At 58.6% G+C, this 16,258-nt stretch overlaps 1 protein-coding gene across 1 annotated transcript; it reads left to right on the top strand.

The window, feature by feature from the left end:
* Positions 1 to 223: 223 nt before the first annotated feature.
* SDF4 (stromal cell derived factor 4) lies at positions 224 to 15,886 on the top strand. The gene is made up of 7 exons (XM_054175625.1): positions 224 to 595; positions 2,618 to 2,989; positions 6,194 to 6,330; positions 7,003 to 7,116; positions 12,537 to 12,695; positions 14,046 to 14,221; positions 15,630 to 15,886. The coding sequence occupies exons 2-7, from the start codon at positions 2,682 to 2,684 to the stop codon at positions 15,804 to 15,806; spliced, it is 1,071 nt and encodes a 356-aa protein (XP_054031600.1). The 5' UTR covers positions 224 to 595; positions 2,618 to 2,681; the 3' UTR covers positions 15,807 to 15,886.
* Positions 15,887 to 16,258: the final 372 nt, after the last annotated feature.

The raw sequence follows: 16,258 nt of genomic DNA, 5'->3' as shown, positions 1-16,258 counted from the left end.
CTGTGTCCCTGCTGGGCCTCCCGACTCCGGCCCGGGCTGGGCAGCGGCCTCCGCTTCGCTCGCCGCTTGCCTTGTGGGGCAGGAGGAGTGGCTGCGCCTCGCATCACCTGACCGCACACGGCGGCGCCTGGCAGCGGCCCTCTTGCAGCAGGGCAGGTGAGGCTGAGGCGCAGCCATTTTGGTTCCGGGCACGGCACGCCGCGCTGCGCCGCGCCGGCAGCTTTTGGCTCAGGGCAAGTGAAGGCTCAGGAGTCGCGGTTTGAGCCTGCGGAGGAGCTGCGCCTCGGCTGGCTGGGCTTGCAGCCCCGATGCAGGCTTTGGTGCTACGATTCCAGCCTTCATGGGAACCTTAGTGCTGCGTTGTGGCACAGGAGAGCACGCTACCTCGTGAAAGTAATTGTGTGTTGGCCAGCTAGCTGAAGTTCTGACTTCGTAAGCTTCGGTAGCAGCGCGTTACAGATTTTAAAGGCTGCCCAAGCGAAACAGATGGACGGTAAGCACAAAACCGGAGATCTATGGAGAGCCAGGACCTGACAGGGAATTAAAAAGATTCCTTCACGCTTGGAGGAGGAAGTCTGCCTTATTAATAACTGAGGTAAGGAACAGCGTGCGGGGAGATATTTGTCTACGTTTTAGCACTGCGGAGTTTTGCCTGCCTTCTTTACCGGGCCACGGCAGCCTGTCAGCTGTTACGGATCTTGCAGGACCCGCTGTGAGGGAAGAGGGCGCTTCCGTGCCCGTCTCCAAGATGGCCGCTGCCGCACGCACTGCGCTCTGGCGTCATCCGCACGGCGTGCGTCCCTGCCCGCTGTGCTCCGCTGCCTGCGGCCGGGCGGGAGGGGGCTCGGGGCGCCCCGCGCCGGTGACGTCCTTCCGCCAGCAGCCGCCGCGGGGGCCGAGGCAGCAGGGCGAGGGGCGGCGAGGCCCAGGCTGGCTTCCCCGCCGGCTTCCCCGCCGCCTGTCACGGTTCTGGAAGGCCGCCTCCCCTTCTTGCGGGGAGGGGACACCGCGCAGCGCCCCGGGGCTTTCGGTGAGTGCGTGCGGCCCGTGCTGGAGCGGCGTGAGCACCGCCGCAGCCCTCGGAGGCGGGCAGGGCAGCGCCGGCCGGGCTGTCCGCAGCCCCGCTGGAGAGCTGGGCGCTGCCCCTCGGGCTGGGCTGCCCAGGGGGCTCGGCTGCGCTTCGTGGCTCTGTGGCCTCCATGCTGGGTGTTAGGAAGAAGTTCCTCACAGAAAGAGAGATTGGCCCTTGGGATGTGCTGCCCAGGGAGGTGCTGGAGTCCCCATCCCTGGAGGTGTTTAGGAAGAGACTGGATGGGGAGCTTGGTGCCATGGTTTGGTTGATCAGATGGTGCTGGGTGATACGTTGGACTTGATCTCAAAGGTCTTTCCCAACCTGGTTAATTCTCTTCCCTTCTATTCCCTTCTCTTCCCTTCTCTTCCTCACCACTCTCTCGGCTGGGCTGAGCTCCCGCTCCCTGTCCCAGCCCCTCCGGGCTCCTGTGGCAGCGTTTTTCACGCCGCAGCAGCGAGCAGCTCATGACAAATCCGCCCCTGGGGGCTGCTCTCCCTGCCGGCTGCGCCTTCCCAGCTGGGCTTTAGACGCTGCCGCTCGGCCATCTCTTACCCAGAAGGACCTTTCCTTCTTCCAGCTGCTCTGAGGGGTGAGGTGGTGAAGGCTCTGGAGGCTGCTGTGCTGTCGTGGCTGTTCCTGCCAGCAGTGCTGATGTCTGGGACGCTGCCACGGCTGAGCCTGGCTTGCACATTCAGATCCTTAAGTGCTTTGTGTGCTAAGTGTTTGGGTCTCGGTTGCCAGGCCAGCACATGGCACGACAGGGAAGTCATTGTGCCCTGTGCTCAGCACTGCTCAGGCCACACCTGGAGTCCTGTGTCCAGTTCTGGGCTCCTCAGTTTAAGAAGGACATTGAGAGACTTGAAGGTGTCCAGAGAAGGGCAACAAAGCTGGGGAGGGGTCTGGAGCACAGCCCTGTGAGGAGAGGCTGAAGGAGCTGGGGTTGCTTAGCCTGCAGAAGAGGAGGCTCAGGTGAGACCTCCTTGCTCTCTCCAACTCCCTGCAGGGGGGTTGGAGCCAGGTGGGGGTTGGTCTCTTCTCCCAGGCAAGCAGCACGAGAACAAGAGGACACAGTCTCAAGCTGTGCCAGGGGAGGTTTAGGCTGGAGGTGAAGAGAAAGTTCTTCCCAGCAAGAGAGATTTGCCCTTGGGATGTGCTGCCCAGGGAGGTGGTGGAGTCCCCATCCCTGGAGGTGTTCCAGAGGGGCTTGGATGTGGCACTTGGAGCCATGGCTTAGTTGTCAGGAGGTGTTGGGTGCCAGGTTGGCCTTGCTGATCTCTGAGGTCTTTTCCAACCTGGTTGATTCTATGACAGCTTTCAGGGCACAACTGGGCCCTTTAAAAAGGACATCATCATCCAAAGCCCTCTGCCAGGCTGAGAGCTGACCCAGCCTCAGTTTGTGGCCTGTGTTTATTACTCCCCCAGGCTCTGTTGTATTTCCCAGCAAATATTTGTGGGGGTGGACAGCTGAGTGTTGAGAGACCTTTTATGAGTGAGACTGTTTTCCAGAGCTTCCCATTCCATCTGTTTCTTCCTGTTTGTGTTTAGGTCCTTTGGGTCCATCTGCAGTGATTTAATCAGCAGAGACTTGGGGCAAAGAGGAGGAAGAAAGATGATGTCAAGGCAGGCCTTCCTCTGCAGTTTGGGCTCTCTCTATTTGTCCCTGCTCTTTGTGTTCCTCCTGATGGATGTTTATGCCAGGCCTGCAAACAACTCTGCCCTCAAAGAGAAGGCAGCTGACAGCAAAGATGAGAATGAGATCTTGCCCCCAGACCACTTGAACGGGGTCAAGATGGAGATGGATGGACACCTCAACAAGGAGTTTCATCAGGAAGTCTTCCTGGGGAAAGAGATGGAAGAGTTTGAGGAGGATTCAGAGCCCAGAAGGAACAGGAAGAAGCTCATGGCCATCTTTTCCAAGTGAGTTCTCTGCAGCATCTTCATCTGCATTCTTTCCTCTTGGGCCTGAAACTTGTGATGAGGAGGGGGAAAGCCCTGGGCACACAGCCAGGCTGGCTGCAGGGTGGGCTGAGAGCAGCCCTGGAGAAAGAGACCTGGGTGCCTTGATGGATGAGAAGCTCACCATGAGCCAGCAGGGCCTGCAGGCAGCCCAGCAGGCAGCTGTGTGCTGGGCTGCTGCAAGAGGAGTGTGGGCAGCAGGGCAGCTTGAGAGAGGGCATTCTGCCCCTTGACTCTGCTCTGCTGAGACCCCCACCTCCAATCCTGCAGCCAGCTCTGGTGTGCCCAGCAGCAGAAGGACACAGAGCTGCTGGAGGGAGGCCACAAAGATGATCCAAGGGCTGGAGCAGCTCTGCTGTGAGCACAGGCTGAGGGAGCTGGGGCTGTGCAGCCTGGAGAAGGCTCCAGAGCTGCCTGCCAGGAGCTGAAGGGATCCTACAGGAAGGCTGCAGAGAGGCTTTTGCTGAGGGGGTCTGAGACAGCACAGGGGGGAATGGTTTGAAGCTGAGGCAGAGCAGGGTTAGAGTGGAGCTGAGGAAGAAGTTCTCAGTAGGAGGCTGGGGAGACTCTGGCACAGGCTGCCCAGGGAGGCTGTGGCTGCCTCCTGCCTGGAGGTGTTTAGGGCCAGGCTGGCTGAGGCCTTGAGCAGCTGAGTCTAGCTTAGAGCTGTCCTTGCCTAGGGTGGGGAGCTTGGAGGAGATGATCTCTGAGGCCCTTTCCAACTTGAGCCATCCTATGCTCCTGCTCCTGAGGTGTAAGGTTTGTGTCAGCTAATTGGCTGTCAGGTGCTTGGAGGTCAGGAACTGTGGTGGAGGTGACACCCAGAACCTGTGCACTGGAGACACAGGGTGGCAGAGTTGGATCTCTTTGCACCTGGGCAGCATCAGAGACCCCTGGGGGGCCCTTCTGTGGCCTGCCAGCGTGGTGCCAAGCAGTCAATCCAAAGCTTACCTCCTGCACCTTACAGGGTGGCTGACAGTAGAGGGGAACCATGGAGCAGAAGCTCTCCAAGCTTCTCTTCTGCTTTTTCTTCATCCTGGGCCAGCAGGCTGCATGTCCCTGAGAGAGCAAAAGGCATTTTGCCAGGCTTGATTTCCTTCTCTGCAGTCACTTCACTGGGATGCTGTGGGAGGAGTGCTTTGGGATGCCCCACTCTTCACCAACTCCTTTGGAGTGCCCAGGGCCTGCCTCAGAGCACTGAGTGCCCAGCCCTCAGTTAGGAAATCAGTTGCCCTTAGCAGTGTTAGGTTGTTTAGCTCAACAGACACTTGGCCAAGCTGGCTGTTGTCAGTGGGAGTGCTTTCAGTAGCCCTTCCTGAGTGCAGGTGGTTCTCTAGGCAGGCAGGGACAGCCTTCCTTCTTGCCTCCTGAGGTGGTAACCTCACAGCAGGTTGCTTCAAACAATCTGAAGTGCTCCTCTCAGAGGCAGAAGTGCTGTTGGGGGACCCTGGAAGGGTCTCAGCTGGCTTGGTACAGGGAGTGCCTGGCAGCTCAGGGACATCTGAGTCACTGCAGGCTTCCTGAGCACTGTGGCAGCAGAGCACAGGTGGCCTTCCATAGTGTCATAGGATCAGTCATGGCCATGGCTTAGTTGTCAGGAGGTGTTGGGTGACAGCTTGGACTTGATGAGCTCTGAGGTCTCCTCCAACCTTGTTGATTCTGTGATGATCTCTGAGGTCTCCTCCAACCTTGTTGATTCTGTGATGCTCTCTGAGGTCTCTTCCAACCTTGTTGATTCTGTGATGCTCTCTGAGGTCTCCTCCAACCTTGTTGATTCTGTGATGATCTCTGAGGTCTCTTCCAACCTTGTTGATTCTGTGATGCTCTCTGAGGTCTCTTCCAACCTTGTTGATTCTGTGATGCTCTCTGGGGTCTCCTCCAACCTTGTTGATTCTGTGATGATCTCTGGGGTCTCCTCCAACCTTGTTGATTCTGTGATGCTCTCTGAGGTCTCCTCCAACCTTGTTGATTCTGTGATGATCTCTGAGGTCTCCTCCAACCTTGTTGATTCTGTGATGATCTCTGAGGTCTCCTCCAACCTTGTTGATTCTGTGATGATCTCTGAGGTCTCTTCCAACCTTGTTGATTCTGTGATGATCTCTGAGGTCTCCTCCAACCTTGTTGATTCTGTGATGCTCTCTGGGGTCTCCTCCAACCTTGTTGATTCTGTGATGATCTCTGAGGTCTCCTCCAACCTTGTTGATTCTGTGATGATCTCTGAGGTCTCTTCCAACCTTGTTGATTCTGTGATGATCTCTGAGGTCTCTTCCAACCTTGTTGATTCTGTGATGATCTCTGAGGTCTCCTCCAACCTTGTTGATTCTGTGATGATCTCTGAGGTCTCCTCCAACCTTGTTGATTCTATGATGAGCTCTGAGGTCTCCTCCAACCTTGTTACTGCTGTGATTCTGTGTCCCTGCTGGCTGCAGGGCAGCTGGGCTGGATGACCTTTGGAGGTCCCTTCCATCCCAGTCCATCCTGTGACTGTCTGGAAGGCCTGGCCACAGTGTTACTCATCTTGCTTCCCCTGTTGCTGATGCTCAGGGCAGTGGTGGTGTGAGCTGGGCAGCTCCAGGCAGGCAGCTTATCAAGGCCAAGGTAGGAAGGGCTGGGCTATGGCTCTGTGATTCTGAGGACTTGGACAAGAGAACCTTGAGAGGGAGGTACTGGTTTGAGAGCATGCTAGAGGTGGATTGTGTTTCCCAGGCAGTGAAAGTCTGCAGCAGCTGGCAGCCCTGGGCCAAGAGGGGGCTGAGCTGATGTGCCAGGAGGGATGTGGTTGTGGTTTCCTCTGCCTCCCAGCTCTGCTCAGCACCACCATGGTGAAACAAGGCAGCCAAGTGAAGTGGTGCTGCTGGGTGGCCAAGCTGAGGGCTGACTGCAGGCACTTCAGTTCCATGAGGGCATGCAGCTGATTGCTCAGTAAATGGCTCATTCTTTACCCTGTTCTGGCAAGGAGGTTGCAGCTCCAGGGAGGGCTCTGGGGTGGTTTGAGCCTGGGCCTTTCATTCCTTATCACAGCTCTTGGAAGAGAGGGTGGGGGAATGGTTCCTGGGGTGGTTCTTTCCTGGGGCAGCCTTTTGAGTGGCCTAAAGGCATTCAGGCTCTGGCAGGCAGCTGGCTGCTCCTCCCAGTCCTGACACCTGCAGCCTCCTTGCTCCCCAGGGTGGATGCAAACAGTGACCACAAGATAGGGGCCAAGGAGATGCAGCGCTGGATCATGGAGAAGACAGATGAGCACTTCCAGGAGGCTGTGGAGGAGAACAAGATGCACTTCCGAGCTGTGGACCCTGATGGGGATGGTGAGCACCCCTGCAGGCCCCCTCCCCTCTCCCCCTGCAGCCCCCCTCCCCTCCCCTCCCCTCTCCCCCTGCAGGCCCCCCTCCTCTCCCCTCCCCTCCCCTCTCCCCCTGCAGGCCCCCTCCCCTCTCCCCCTGCAGTCCCCCTCCTCTCCCCTCCCCTCCCCTCTACCCCTGCAGCCCCCCTCCCCTCCCCTCCCCCTGCAGACCCTCTCCTCTCCCCTGCAGACCTTTGAGATCACCAAGTCCAAGCTATCCCCCAGCACCATCTGATCAACTCAACCCTGGCACCAAGTGCCCCATCCAGGCTCTTCCTAAACACCTCCAGGGCTGGGGACTCCACCACCTCCCTGGGCAGCACATCCCAGTGGCCAGCCTCTCTTGCTGGGAAGAACTTTCTCCTCCCCTCCAGCCTAAACCTCCCCTGGCACAGCTTGAGACTGTGTCCTCCTGTTCTGGTGCTGCCTCCTCCCTGGAGGTGCTCAAGAATGAGGCCTTGAGCAGCCTGGGCTGGTGGGAGGTGTCCCTGCCCACGGCAGGAGGCTTTGTCACCCTGTGACCTCGAAGGTCCCTTCCAACCCCAGCTCTCCTGTGACTGTATGGACTCCCTCCAGCAAGAGCTGGCCATTGAGGAGCTTGCTGTGTGCCAGCTGAGGGTGGGCTCCTCTCTTGCAGGCCATGTGTCCTGGGATGAGTACAAAGTCAAATTCTTGGCCAGCAAAGGCTTCAACGAGAAGGAGATGGCAGAGAAGATCAGGAACAATGAGGAGCTGAAGATAGATGAAGAAAGTAAGTGCTGGGTGGTTCCCTTCCCTGATGGCAGCAGCCTGCTGCTGGCACCAAGGGGGGGATGTCTGGGGGGGTCCCTGTGCTGCTGCACAGATCCTCCTGGGGCAGGAGGGATCCTTGTTGGTGCCACAGCCAGCTGGCAGCCAGGCACCAGTGGTGTGCCCCAGGGAGCAGTGCTGGGCCCCAGCCTCTTTAACATCTTCACTGCTGATCTGGATGAGGGCATTGAGGCAGTCAGCAGCAAGTGTGCAGATGACAGCAGGCTGGGGGCAGATGTTGGTCAGTCAGAGGGCAGAAGGGCTCTGCAGAGGGACCTTGCCAGGCTGGGCAGATGGGCAGAGGCCAACAGGATGGCATTCAACAAGTCCCAGTGCCAGGGGCTGCACTTTGGCCACAGCAACCCCAGGCAGAGCTACAGGCTGGGGGCAGAGTGGCTGAGAGCTGCCAGGCAGAGAGGGACCTGGGGGTGCTGGTTGGCAGCAGCTGAGCATGAGCCAGCAGTGTGCCCAGGGGGCCAAAAAGACCAAGGGCATCCTGGCCTGCAGCAGGAAGAGTGTGGCCAGCAGGAGCAGGGAGGTCATTCTGCCCTGTGCTCAGCACTGCTCAGGCCACACCTGGAGTCCTGTGTCCAGTTCTGGGCTCCTCAGGTTAGGAAAGAGGTTGAGCTGCTGGAAGGTGTCCAGAGAAGGGCAACAAAGCTGGGGAGGGGTCTGGAGCACAGCCCTGGGAGGAGAGGCTGAGGGAGCTGGGGTTGCTTAGCCTGCAGAAGAGGAGGCTCAGGGGAGACCTTCTTGCTCTCTGCAACTCCCTGAAGGGAGGTTGGAGCCAGGTGGGGGTTGGTCTCTTCTCCCAGGCAAGCAGCACCAGAACAAGAGGACACAGTCTCAAGCTGTGCCAGGGGAGGTTTAGGCTGGAGGTGAGGAGAAAGTTCTTCCCAGAGAGAGTTGTTAGTTGTTGGAATGTGCTGCCCAGGGAGGTGGTGGAGTCCCCAGCCCTGGAGGTGCTCAAGAGGGGCTTGGATGTGGCACTGGGAGCCATGGTTTAGCTGTCAGGAGGTGCTGGGTGCCAGGTTGCTCTTGGTTGCTCTGTGCCTGGGTTTGGGCACTCTGCAGCTCCTTGGCTGCTAACCTTTGTCACCTCTGGGGCCCAGGAGCTGCTGGCAGGGGCAGCCAGGCCCCCTCAGTGCTCCCTGCTGGAGGCTGTGCCTGCTCTCAATCTGAGGGCTGCCTGTGGCCCCCAGACAGGGTGGGGGTTAAGTACTAACCTGCTGAGGGACTGCAAAGCATCCTAGGAGCAGCAGAGGGCTGCCTGAGACAGGTTGCATGGCTCCTGTAAGTTACTGAGGGAGAGAGAGAGATCCTGGCTTAGTCAGGGAGGGGGCAAGGCAGGGCTTGAGAGGAGGGGGGAAGGGAGGGCTTTAGGAGGGGGCAAGGGGGGGCTTGAGGGGAGGGCTCTAGGAGGGCAAGGGAGGGCTTGAGGGGAGGGCTTGAGGAGGGGGCAAGGGAGGGCTCTAGGAGGGGCTCTAGGAGGGGGCAAGGGAGGACTTCAGGGGGGGCTTTAGGAGGGGGCAGGGGAGGGCTTGAGGGAAGAGCTCTAGGAGGGGGCAAGGGAGGGCTTTAGGAGGGGCTTTAGGAGGGAGCAAGGGAGGGCTTTAGGAGGGGCTCTAGGAGGGAGCAAGGGAGGGCTTGAGGGGAGGGCTCTAGGAGGGGGCAAGGGAGGGCTTTAGGAGGGGCTTTAGGAGGGGGCAAGGGAGGGCTTGAGGGGAGGGCTCTAGGAGGGGGCAAGGGAGGGCTTTAGGAGGGGGCAAGGGAGGACTTCAGGGGGGGCTCTAGGAGGGGGCAAGGGAGGACTTTAAGGGGGACTTTAGGAGGGCTTTAGGGGAGGGCTTGAGGAAGCAGGGAGAGGATGGAGGAGGAGAAGGAGCTCTTTGATTGCAAAGCAGCAGGAAAGAAATGATCAAGCAGCCCTTTGAGTGGGTTTGGCACTCTGCACAGAGTCATCCCCCTGCCTCCCCCTCCTCACTTGCAAAGTGTTCAGGTTGACTGTGCAGCACAGCCCCCAAGCCTCAGCCTTTCCTTGCAGGAATTAGTCACTGCAAAGGGGCTGATGTTGTATTTTCCATTCATCAGAAGGCAACTGAGATGCAAATGAGCCTCCTGAGTGTTGCTGGGGCAGGGACAGCACCTGTGCAGCTTGCTCTCTGGCCCTGTGGTTGAGAGCAGCTTCCAGGAACGCTCATCACCGGGGAAGGGAGTTGCTGAGTAAGGGAAGTCTGCACAGAGTCAGTTTCCCACCTGGGCAGCCAGCCTGGCTTGGGAAAGCCAGAGGGGTTCTCTGCCTCTCCCTGAGCGTGGTGGCCCCCAGGTACCTTCCTGCCCTGCTGTGGAAGTCTCCTTTTTGGGGCTCTCTAATGGAAAAATAGTTGAAAGTGTGGAGCTTGGAGGAGTGGTGTGAGGCTGGGGGGGCCCAGGGGCACCCTGCAGCCTGGGGGGGGCCCAGGGGCACCCTGCAGCCTGGGGGGGCCCAGGGGCAGCCCGGGGGGGCCCAGGGGCACCCTGCAGCCTGGGGGGCCCAGGGGCACCCTGCAGCCTGGGGGGGCCCAGGGGCACCCTGCAGCCTGGGGGGCAGGGATGCTAGGGAGGCAACAGGCTGGGAGAGCTGGGGCTGTTCAGCCTGGAGAAGAGAAGGCTCCAGGGAGACCTCAGAGCAGCCTTCCAGTAGCTGAAGGAGAGCTGGGGAGGGACTTTGTACAAGGGCTTGGAGTGAGAGGCTGAGAGGCAAGGGACTGGGGAGGGGAACCTCTGCCATGAGGGCAGGCTGAAGGAGCTGGGGTTGTGTGCTGGGCTGCTGCAAGAGGAGTGTGGGCAGCAGGGCAGGAAGGGGGATTCTGCTCCTTGACTCTGCTGAGACCAATCCTGCTGCCAGCTCTGGTGTCCCCAGCACCAGAAGCACACAGAGCTGCTGGAGGGAGCCCAGAGGAGGCCACAATGATCCAAGGGCTGGAGCAGCTCTGCTGTGAGCACAGGCTGAGGGAGCTGGGGCTGTGCAGCCTGGAGAGGAGAGGGCTCCAGGGGGACCTCAGAGCTGCCTCCAGGAGCTGAAGGCATCCTGCAGGAAGGCTGCAGAGAGACTTTTGCTGAGGGGGTCTGAGCCAGGCCAAGGGGGAATGGTTTGGAGCTGAGGCAGAGCAGGGTCAGAGTGGAGCTGAGGAAGAAGTTCTCAGTAGGAGGCTGGGGAGACTCTGGCACAGGCTGCCCAGGGAGGCTGTGGCTGCCTCCTGCCTGGAGGTGTTTAGGGCCAGGCTGGCTGAGGCCTTGAGCAGCTGAGCCTAGCTTAGAGCTGCCCCTGCCTAGGGTGGGGAGCTTGGAGGAGATGATCTCTGAGGCCCCTTCCAACTTGAGCCATCCCAGGGTTATTGTCTGTCTGGTTGTGGCATTGCTGTAACTAAACCCTGCCCCTTAGCAACTTGCCCCAGGGCTCCTGTGAGATCCCTGGAGGCTTTCTTTCCCCTTGACAGGCAAACATTCCCTGTAGGACCAAACCCTTGCAGTTCAGGAGTGGAGCTGCAGCCCTTTGGGGGTGGGGGGGGGTTGGGGTTTTTTTCCACCCCCCCCTTTCCTCTTTGAACTCAACCACCCAAAGCCTTCAGGAGCTATTTCAGACAGCTCAATCCAGCCCTGAAAAAGCTGATTCTGTAGCCTTGAGGCCCTTTCCCCACTGAGAAATGCCTCAGATGAGCCTTTGAATGTCTTGGGCAGGTAGCAGAGAGTGCTCCTGGCTCTCTGTCTTTTTTCCACTGTGTCATTTAGAAAATGCCTACAGCAGTCAAAGTGCTGCAGCCAGGTGGTTTGTTCTTGGCTCTGTGGTGATGCAGAGGAGCACTGGGTGCACACAGTGTGTTGGGTGTTGCAGGGGAGGGTGCTTTCCCCCTTCCCCTTCAAGGCAGAGGCATGTTTTGAGCAGCAGCTCCTTTGCAACTCATGGCTCTCCCTTCACCTTCAGGCTAATCCCCTGCAGTGCCTGCTGGCAAGGTGGGAGGTGAAAGGAAGGAGGTTGGAAGTGTGAAGTGAAGGCTGCCTTGGTAGTGCAGAGAGTGTCCTGGGGTCCTCAAACAAGGAGTCCCAGGCCTGTGCTCAGGGTGAGGAGTGAGCAGCACACAAACAAGGAGGAGAGGAGGGGATGGGAGGGTTGGAGCTGGAGGAGGGCAGAGTGAGGCTGGGTGTGAGGTGAAATGAAGGAGGTTGGAAAGGTGATGTGGATGCTGAGGCTGGACAGCTGTGCTTCAGCTTGCATTGCCTCCTTGCAGCAAGCAAGGGTTCCTCTCTTCTGGGGAGGGACTCCTGCCAAGGGCTTGGAGGGACAGGATGGAGGGGCCAGGGGTTGGAGCTGGAGGAGGGGAGCTGGAGGCTGGAGATGAGGAAGAGATTCTGCACAGTGAGGGTGGGGAGAGACTGGAGCAGGCTGCCCAGGGAGGCTGTGGATGTCTCCTCCCTGGAGGCCTTAGAGGCCAGGTTAGATGAGGGTTTGAGCACCCTGGGCTGGTGGGAGCTGTCCCTGCCTCTGGCAGGGGGTTGGAACTGGGTGAGCCTTGAGGTCCCTTCCAACCCAACCCATTCTGTGGATCCCTGAAGCTAATAAAACCCAGGCAGGGGTCTGAAGGCAGAATGCTTCCTGCTGTGGGGCAGAGAGGGCAGCTGAAAGGAGGGGTAAGTGCTTGTGCCCTTCAGCAGGGATTTACTGGCACTTAGCTTAGCATCTCTGCCTTGCTCCCAGCCTTTCCTTTCCCTCAGACCTCTCTGAGTCCCCATCCATCACATTTTCAGGCTGCTGCCTCTGAGTGCAAGGCAAGGCCTTCAAATTCTGAGCTGTTGACAGGCTGAGTGAAGAAGGAAGGAGCAGAGGCAGAGCAGAGGCCTCTTGAGAGCTTTTCTCCTCTTGCTCTGTGGCTTTGCTGCTGTCCCTGGTTCAGTAGATGCCTTGCAGAGAAGCTCTCCAGGCTGCCCTGGGCCTCACTGCTGTGCCTGTGCCATGGTGCAGGGCTGCTTTGAGGTGGGGAATGAGAATGATTCCTTCAGCAGCCAGGTGCTGAGGCAGGGGAAGGACTTGGGCTTGTGCTGGGCTTCAGGTGAGGGAAAGAAGGGGAACAAGAGCTGCTGAGCAAGGCTGAAGCAGCTCCCAGCACTCTGCACTTGACATGGGGCAGTGCTGATCCAGGTGTAGCTCAATCCTTCTCTTCAGCTCCTTCCACCTCAGCTGCTGGTTTTGAAGGGCCTTTCCCCAGCCTTTCAGCACAAGCTGGTTGCCCTTTGTTTTCCCCTGGGTGGGGTTGAGCTCAGGCAGGCAGCAGGGTCAGAGGGTCATCCCTGTGGGACCTTGGACCTGCCTGGGGGTGAGAGCTTCAGCCTGCCTTCCATTTGCAGCCCAGGAGGTTCTGGATAACCTGAAGGACAGGTGGTACCAAGCTGACAACCCTCCTCCTGACCTGCTCTTGAATGAAGAGGAGTTCTTGTCCTTCCTCCATCCAGAGCACAGCAGGGGGATGCTGAAGTTCATGGTGAAGGAAATCATCAGAGATTTGGGTAAGAGAGGTCTTAAAACACACTGCTGGGCAGCTGGGGGCTTGCAGAGCATTTTGCTGCCTGGGGGTGAGCTGCATGCAGCAGAGGGGGGGGGCTGTGAGCTGCATGCAGCAGAGGGGGGGGGCTGTGAGCTGCATGCAGCAGGGGGTGGGGTGAGCTGCATGCAGCAGGGGGGGGGCTGTGAGCTGCATGCAGCAGGGGGGGGGCTGTGAGCTGCATGCAGCAGGGGGGGGGGGCTGTGAGCTGCATGCAGCAGGGGGGTGTGAGCTGCATGCAGCAGGGGGTGGGGTGAGCTGCATGCAGCAGGGGGGGGCTGTGAGCTGCATGCAGCAGGGGGCTGTGAGCTGCATGCAGCAGAGGGGGGGCTGTGAGCTGCATGCAGCAGAGGGGGGGCTGTGAGCTGCATGCAGCAGAGGGGGGGCTGTGAGCTGCATGCAGCAGAGGGGGGGCTGTGAGCTGCATGCAGCAGAGGGGGGGCTGTGAGCTGCATGCAGCAGGGGGGGGCTGTGAGCTGCATGCAGCAGAGGGGGGTGAGCTGCATCAGGGGTGTGAGCAGCAGGACAAGGAAGGGGATTCTGCCCTTCTGCTCTGCTGAGACCCCACCTGCAGCACTGCCTCCAGTTCTGGTGCCCCCAGCATAAGAGGCACCTGGGACTGCTGCAGTGGGTCCAGAGGAGATGGTCAGAGGGCTGGAGAAGCTCCCCTGTGGGGACAGGCTGGGAGAGCTGAGGCTGTTCAGCTCAGAGGAGGCTCCAGGGAGACTTTGAAGCATGCTGAAGGGGGCTCCAGGAGAGCTGGGGAGGGACTTTTTACAAGGGTTTGTAGTGATAGGGTGAGAGGGAATGGATTGAAGCTGGGGGAAGGCAGATTTAGGCTGGAGGTGAGGAAGAAATGCTTCCCAGTGAGGGTGGGGAGACTCTGGCACAGGCTGCCCAGGGAGGCTGTGGCTGCCTGGGTCAGTCATGAGGTCTGTGGTGACAGCTTGGACTCGATGATCCTCGAGGTCTCTTCCAACCTCAGTGATCCTGTGAGCCCTCCAGGGAGTGAGGGGACATCCACAGCCCCCCCTGCTCCACTGCCTCCCCACCCTCCCTGGCAAGGATTTCTCCCTGACAGCAGTTGTGGCCTTCAGGAACATGATCTTTTAGTACAGGCTGTGTGGTTTTTAGCCTTCCAAGTCATCTTGTGTGCCATGACCCACAGCTTGGGCTGATCCAAGGTGGAAATGGCAACTCTTTAACCTCTGTTGGAGTCAGGATTGTAGCAGTGGCATCCCTGGCACGAAGACTTCTCTCCTCTTCAGTGGTCAGCAAGCCAATTCCTGTGAGTTTCTGTGTGCTTCTCTTGCAGATCAGGATGGAGATAAGAAGCTCACCCTTTCAGAGTTCATTTCCTTGCCTGTTGGGACTGTGGAGAACCAGCAGGCTCAGGATATTGATGATGACTGGGTGAAAGACAGAAGGAAGGAGTTTGAGGAGGTCATTGATGCTAACCACGATGGCATTGTCACCATGGAGGAGCTGGAGGTAACTTCCTCACACAGCTTGTGCTGGGGCTTCTGAAAGCCAGCAGCTTCTAAACACAGGGCTGAAACTGCCTCAGTGGGGTCCAAGACTGTTGGAATTCACTGCAGGGTGTAGGAGACTTCAGGTTGTGGTGGGGCTCTGCAGTGCTTGCTGCTAGAGGCAGGAGAGGTTTTTCCCTCCCCTAACTGCTGCTCAGCAGGGGTTTGGGTCACACAGGCACTTGGGGTGGACTGGGGAGTGCAGGAGAGCAAGTCAGAGCCTGCCTTAAGCTGCATTAGTCCATGGGACAGTGAATCACACTTGCAGTTACTGAGGGTGTACCTCACAATCTGTGTGGTCATTAACACAAGGTACCCCAAACAGCCCCAAAGAAACAAACCCAACCCAAGCCCCAAGGACCAAGCCTGGGCCCCCAGCAGCCTAGCAAAGGGCAGGGATCTCCTTCCTGCCCTTTTCTGTCAAAGCCAAACTGTTGGGTTTGAGCTGTGGCTTCTCAGTTGTGGCCTTCTGGGACTCTGCTTGGCAGGAGTGAGGCTTAGACCTAACAGAGCCTGGAGCAGGCTGCCCAGAGAGGCTGTGGAGTCTGCTTCTCTGGAGACTTTCAAGACCCATCTGGAGGCATTCCTGTGGGACCTGCCCTGGGGTGAGCCTGGCTTGGACTGGATGGGCTTTGGAGGTCCTGCCAAAGCAGGATCACCCCAGGGCAGGTCACACAGGAACACATCCAGGTGGGTTTTGAACACCTCCAGAGGAGGAGACTCCACAGCCTCCCTGGGCAGCCTGCTCCAGTGCTTCTGTGACTCTTCTCTCCAGAGGTCCCTTCCAACCTGAACATCTCCAGAGGAGACTCCACAGCCTCTCTGGACAGCCTGCTCCAGTGGTTGTGTGGCTTGATGTTCAGAGGTCCCTTCCAACCTGAACATCTCCAGAGGAGGAGACTCCACAACCCCTCTGGGCAGCCTGCTCCAGGGCTTCTGTGGCTTGATGTCCAGAGGTCCCTTGCAACCCTCTTGCCAAAGCAGGATGAGCTAAGGCAGGTCACAGAGGAGCACAATCAGATGGATTCTGGCTGTCTCCAGAGGAGGAGACTCCACAACCCCTCTGGGCAGCCTGCTCCAGGGCTTCTGTGACTCTTCTCTCCAGAGGTCCCTTGCAACCCTCTTGCCAAAGCAGGATGAGCTAAGGCAGGTCACAGAGGAGCACAATCAGATGGATTCTGGCTGTCTCCAGAGGAGGAGACTCCCCAGCCTCCCTGGGCAGCCTGCTGCAGTGGTTGTGTGACTCTTGTCTCCAGAGGAACCCTCCCAACCCTCTGCCCTGCTGTGACTGCGCTGCGTGGCGCTGGGCGCTTAGCGCTGGGGCAATGATTGATTTCCCTTCCCTGGCTTTTTGCTGTCGTCTCCTTTAGGAATACATGGATCCCATGAATGAATACAATGCCCTGAATGAGGCCAAGCAGATGATAGCAGTGGCAGATGAGAACCAAAACCACCACCTGGAGCTGGAGGAGATCCTGAAGTACAGCGAATACTTCACGGGCAGCAAGCTGATGGACTACGCACGCAACGTCCACGAGGAGTTCTGACCCTGCTCTCCTCCCCACAGCTCTGAGGCACTTTCTTGCTTTGAAAACAACAACAAAAGAGGGGGGAAAAAAGGAAAAAAAAACAAAAAAAGGAAGCAAACCCAACCTCCAAGAGACAGAGAATGACTTTGCTGCTGTCTGTGGTGTCTGCCCTCAAGTGCGTCGTCCTAGGCTCCAAGCTCCCGTCCATACCTAGAGCCACAGCCTGCAGGGTGAGGTGCTGGGGGTGGTGGGGGAGTTGCACAGAGAAGTCCCTCCAGAGCAGGACTGCTTCCCTTTGGACACTTAATGCAGCTTGGAGGGTCAGCTGCTGAGGCTTCTGGAGTGTTTCAGTCTCTGTTGCCCTCCTGGCTGCTGCTGGGTGGAAACGGAAAGCGCCACCGAGGGCTGGGGGGGGTCAGGCAGGGTGGGGACTGGTGCAGCCACTGGCTGATCCTCCAGCATCTCAACCT

The sequence above is a fragment of the Dryobates pubescens genome, chromosome 33 (genome assembly GCF_014839835.1).
Source record: "Dryobates pubescens isolate bDryPub1 chromosome 33, bDryPub1.pri, whole genome shotgun sequence".
NCBI classification, from domain to species: Eukaryota; Metazoa; Chordata; class Aves; order Piciformes; family Picidae; genus Dryobates; species Dryobates pubescens.
This window is presented reverse-complemented; position numbering and strand designations above follow the sequence as displayed.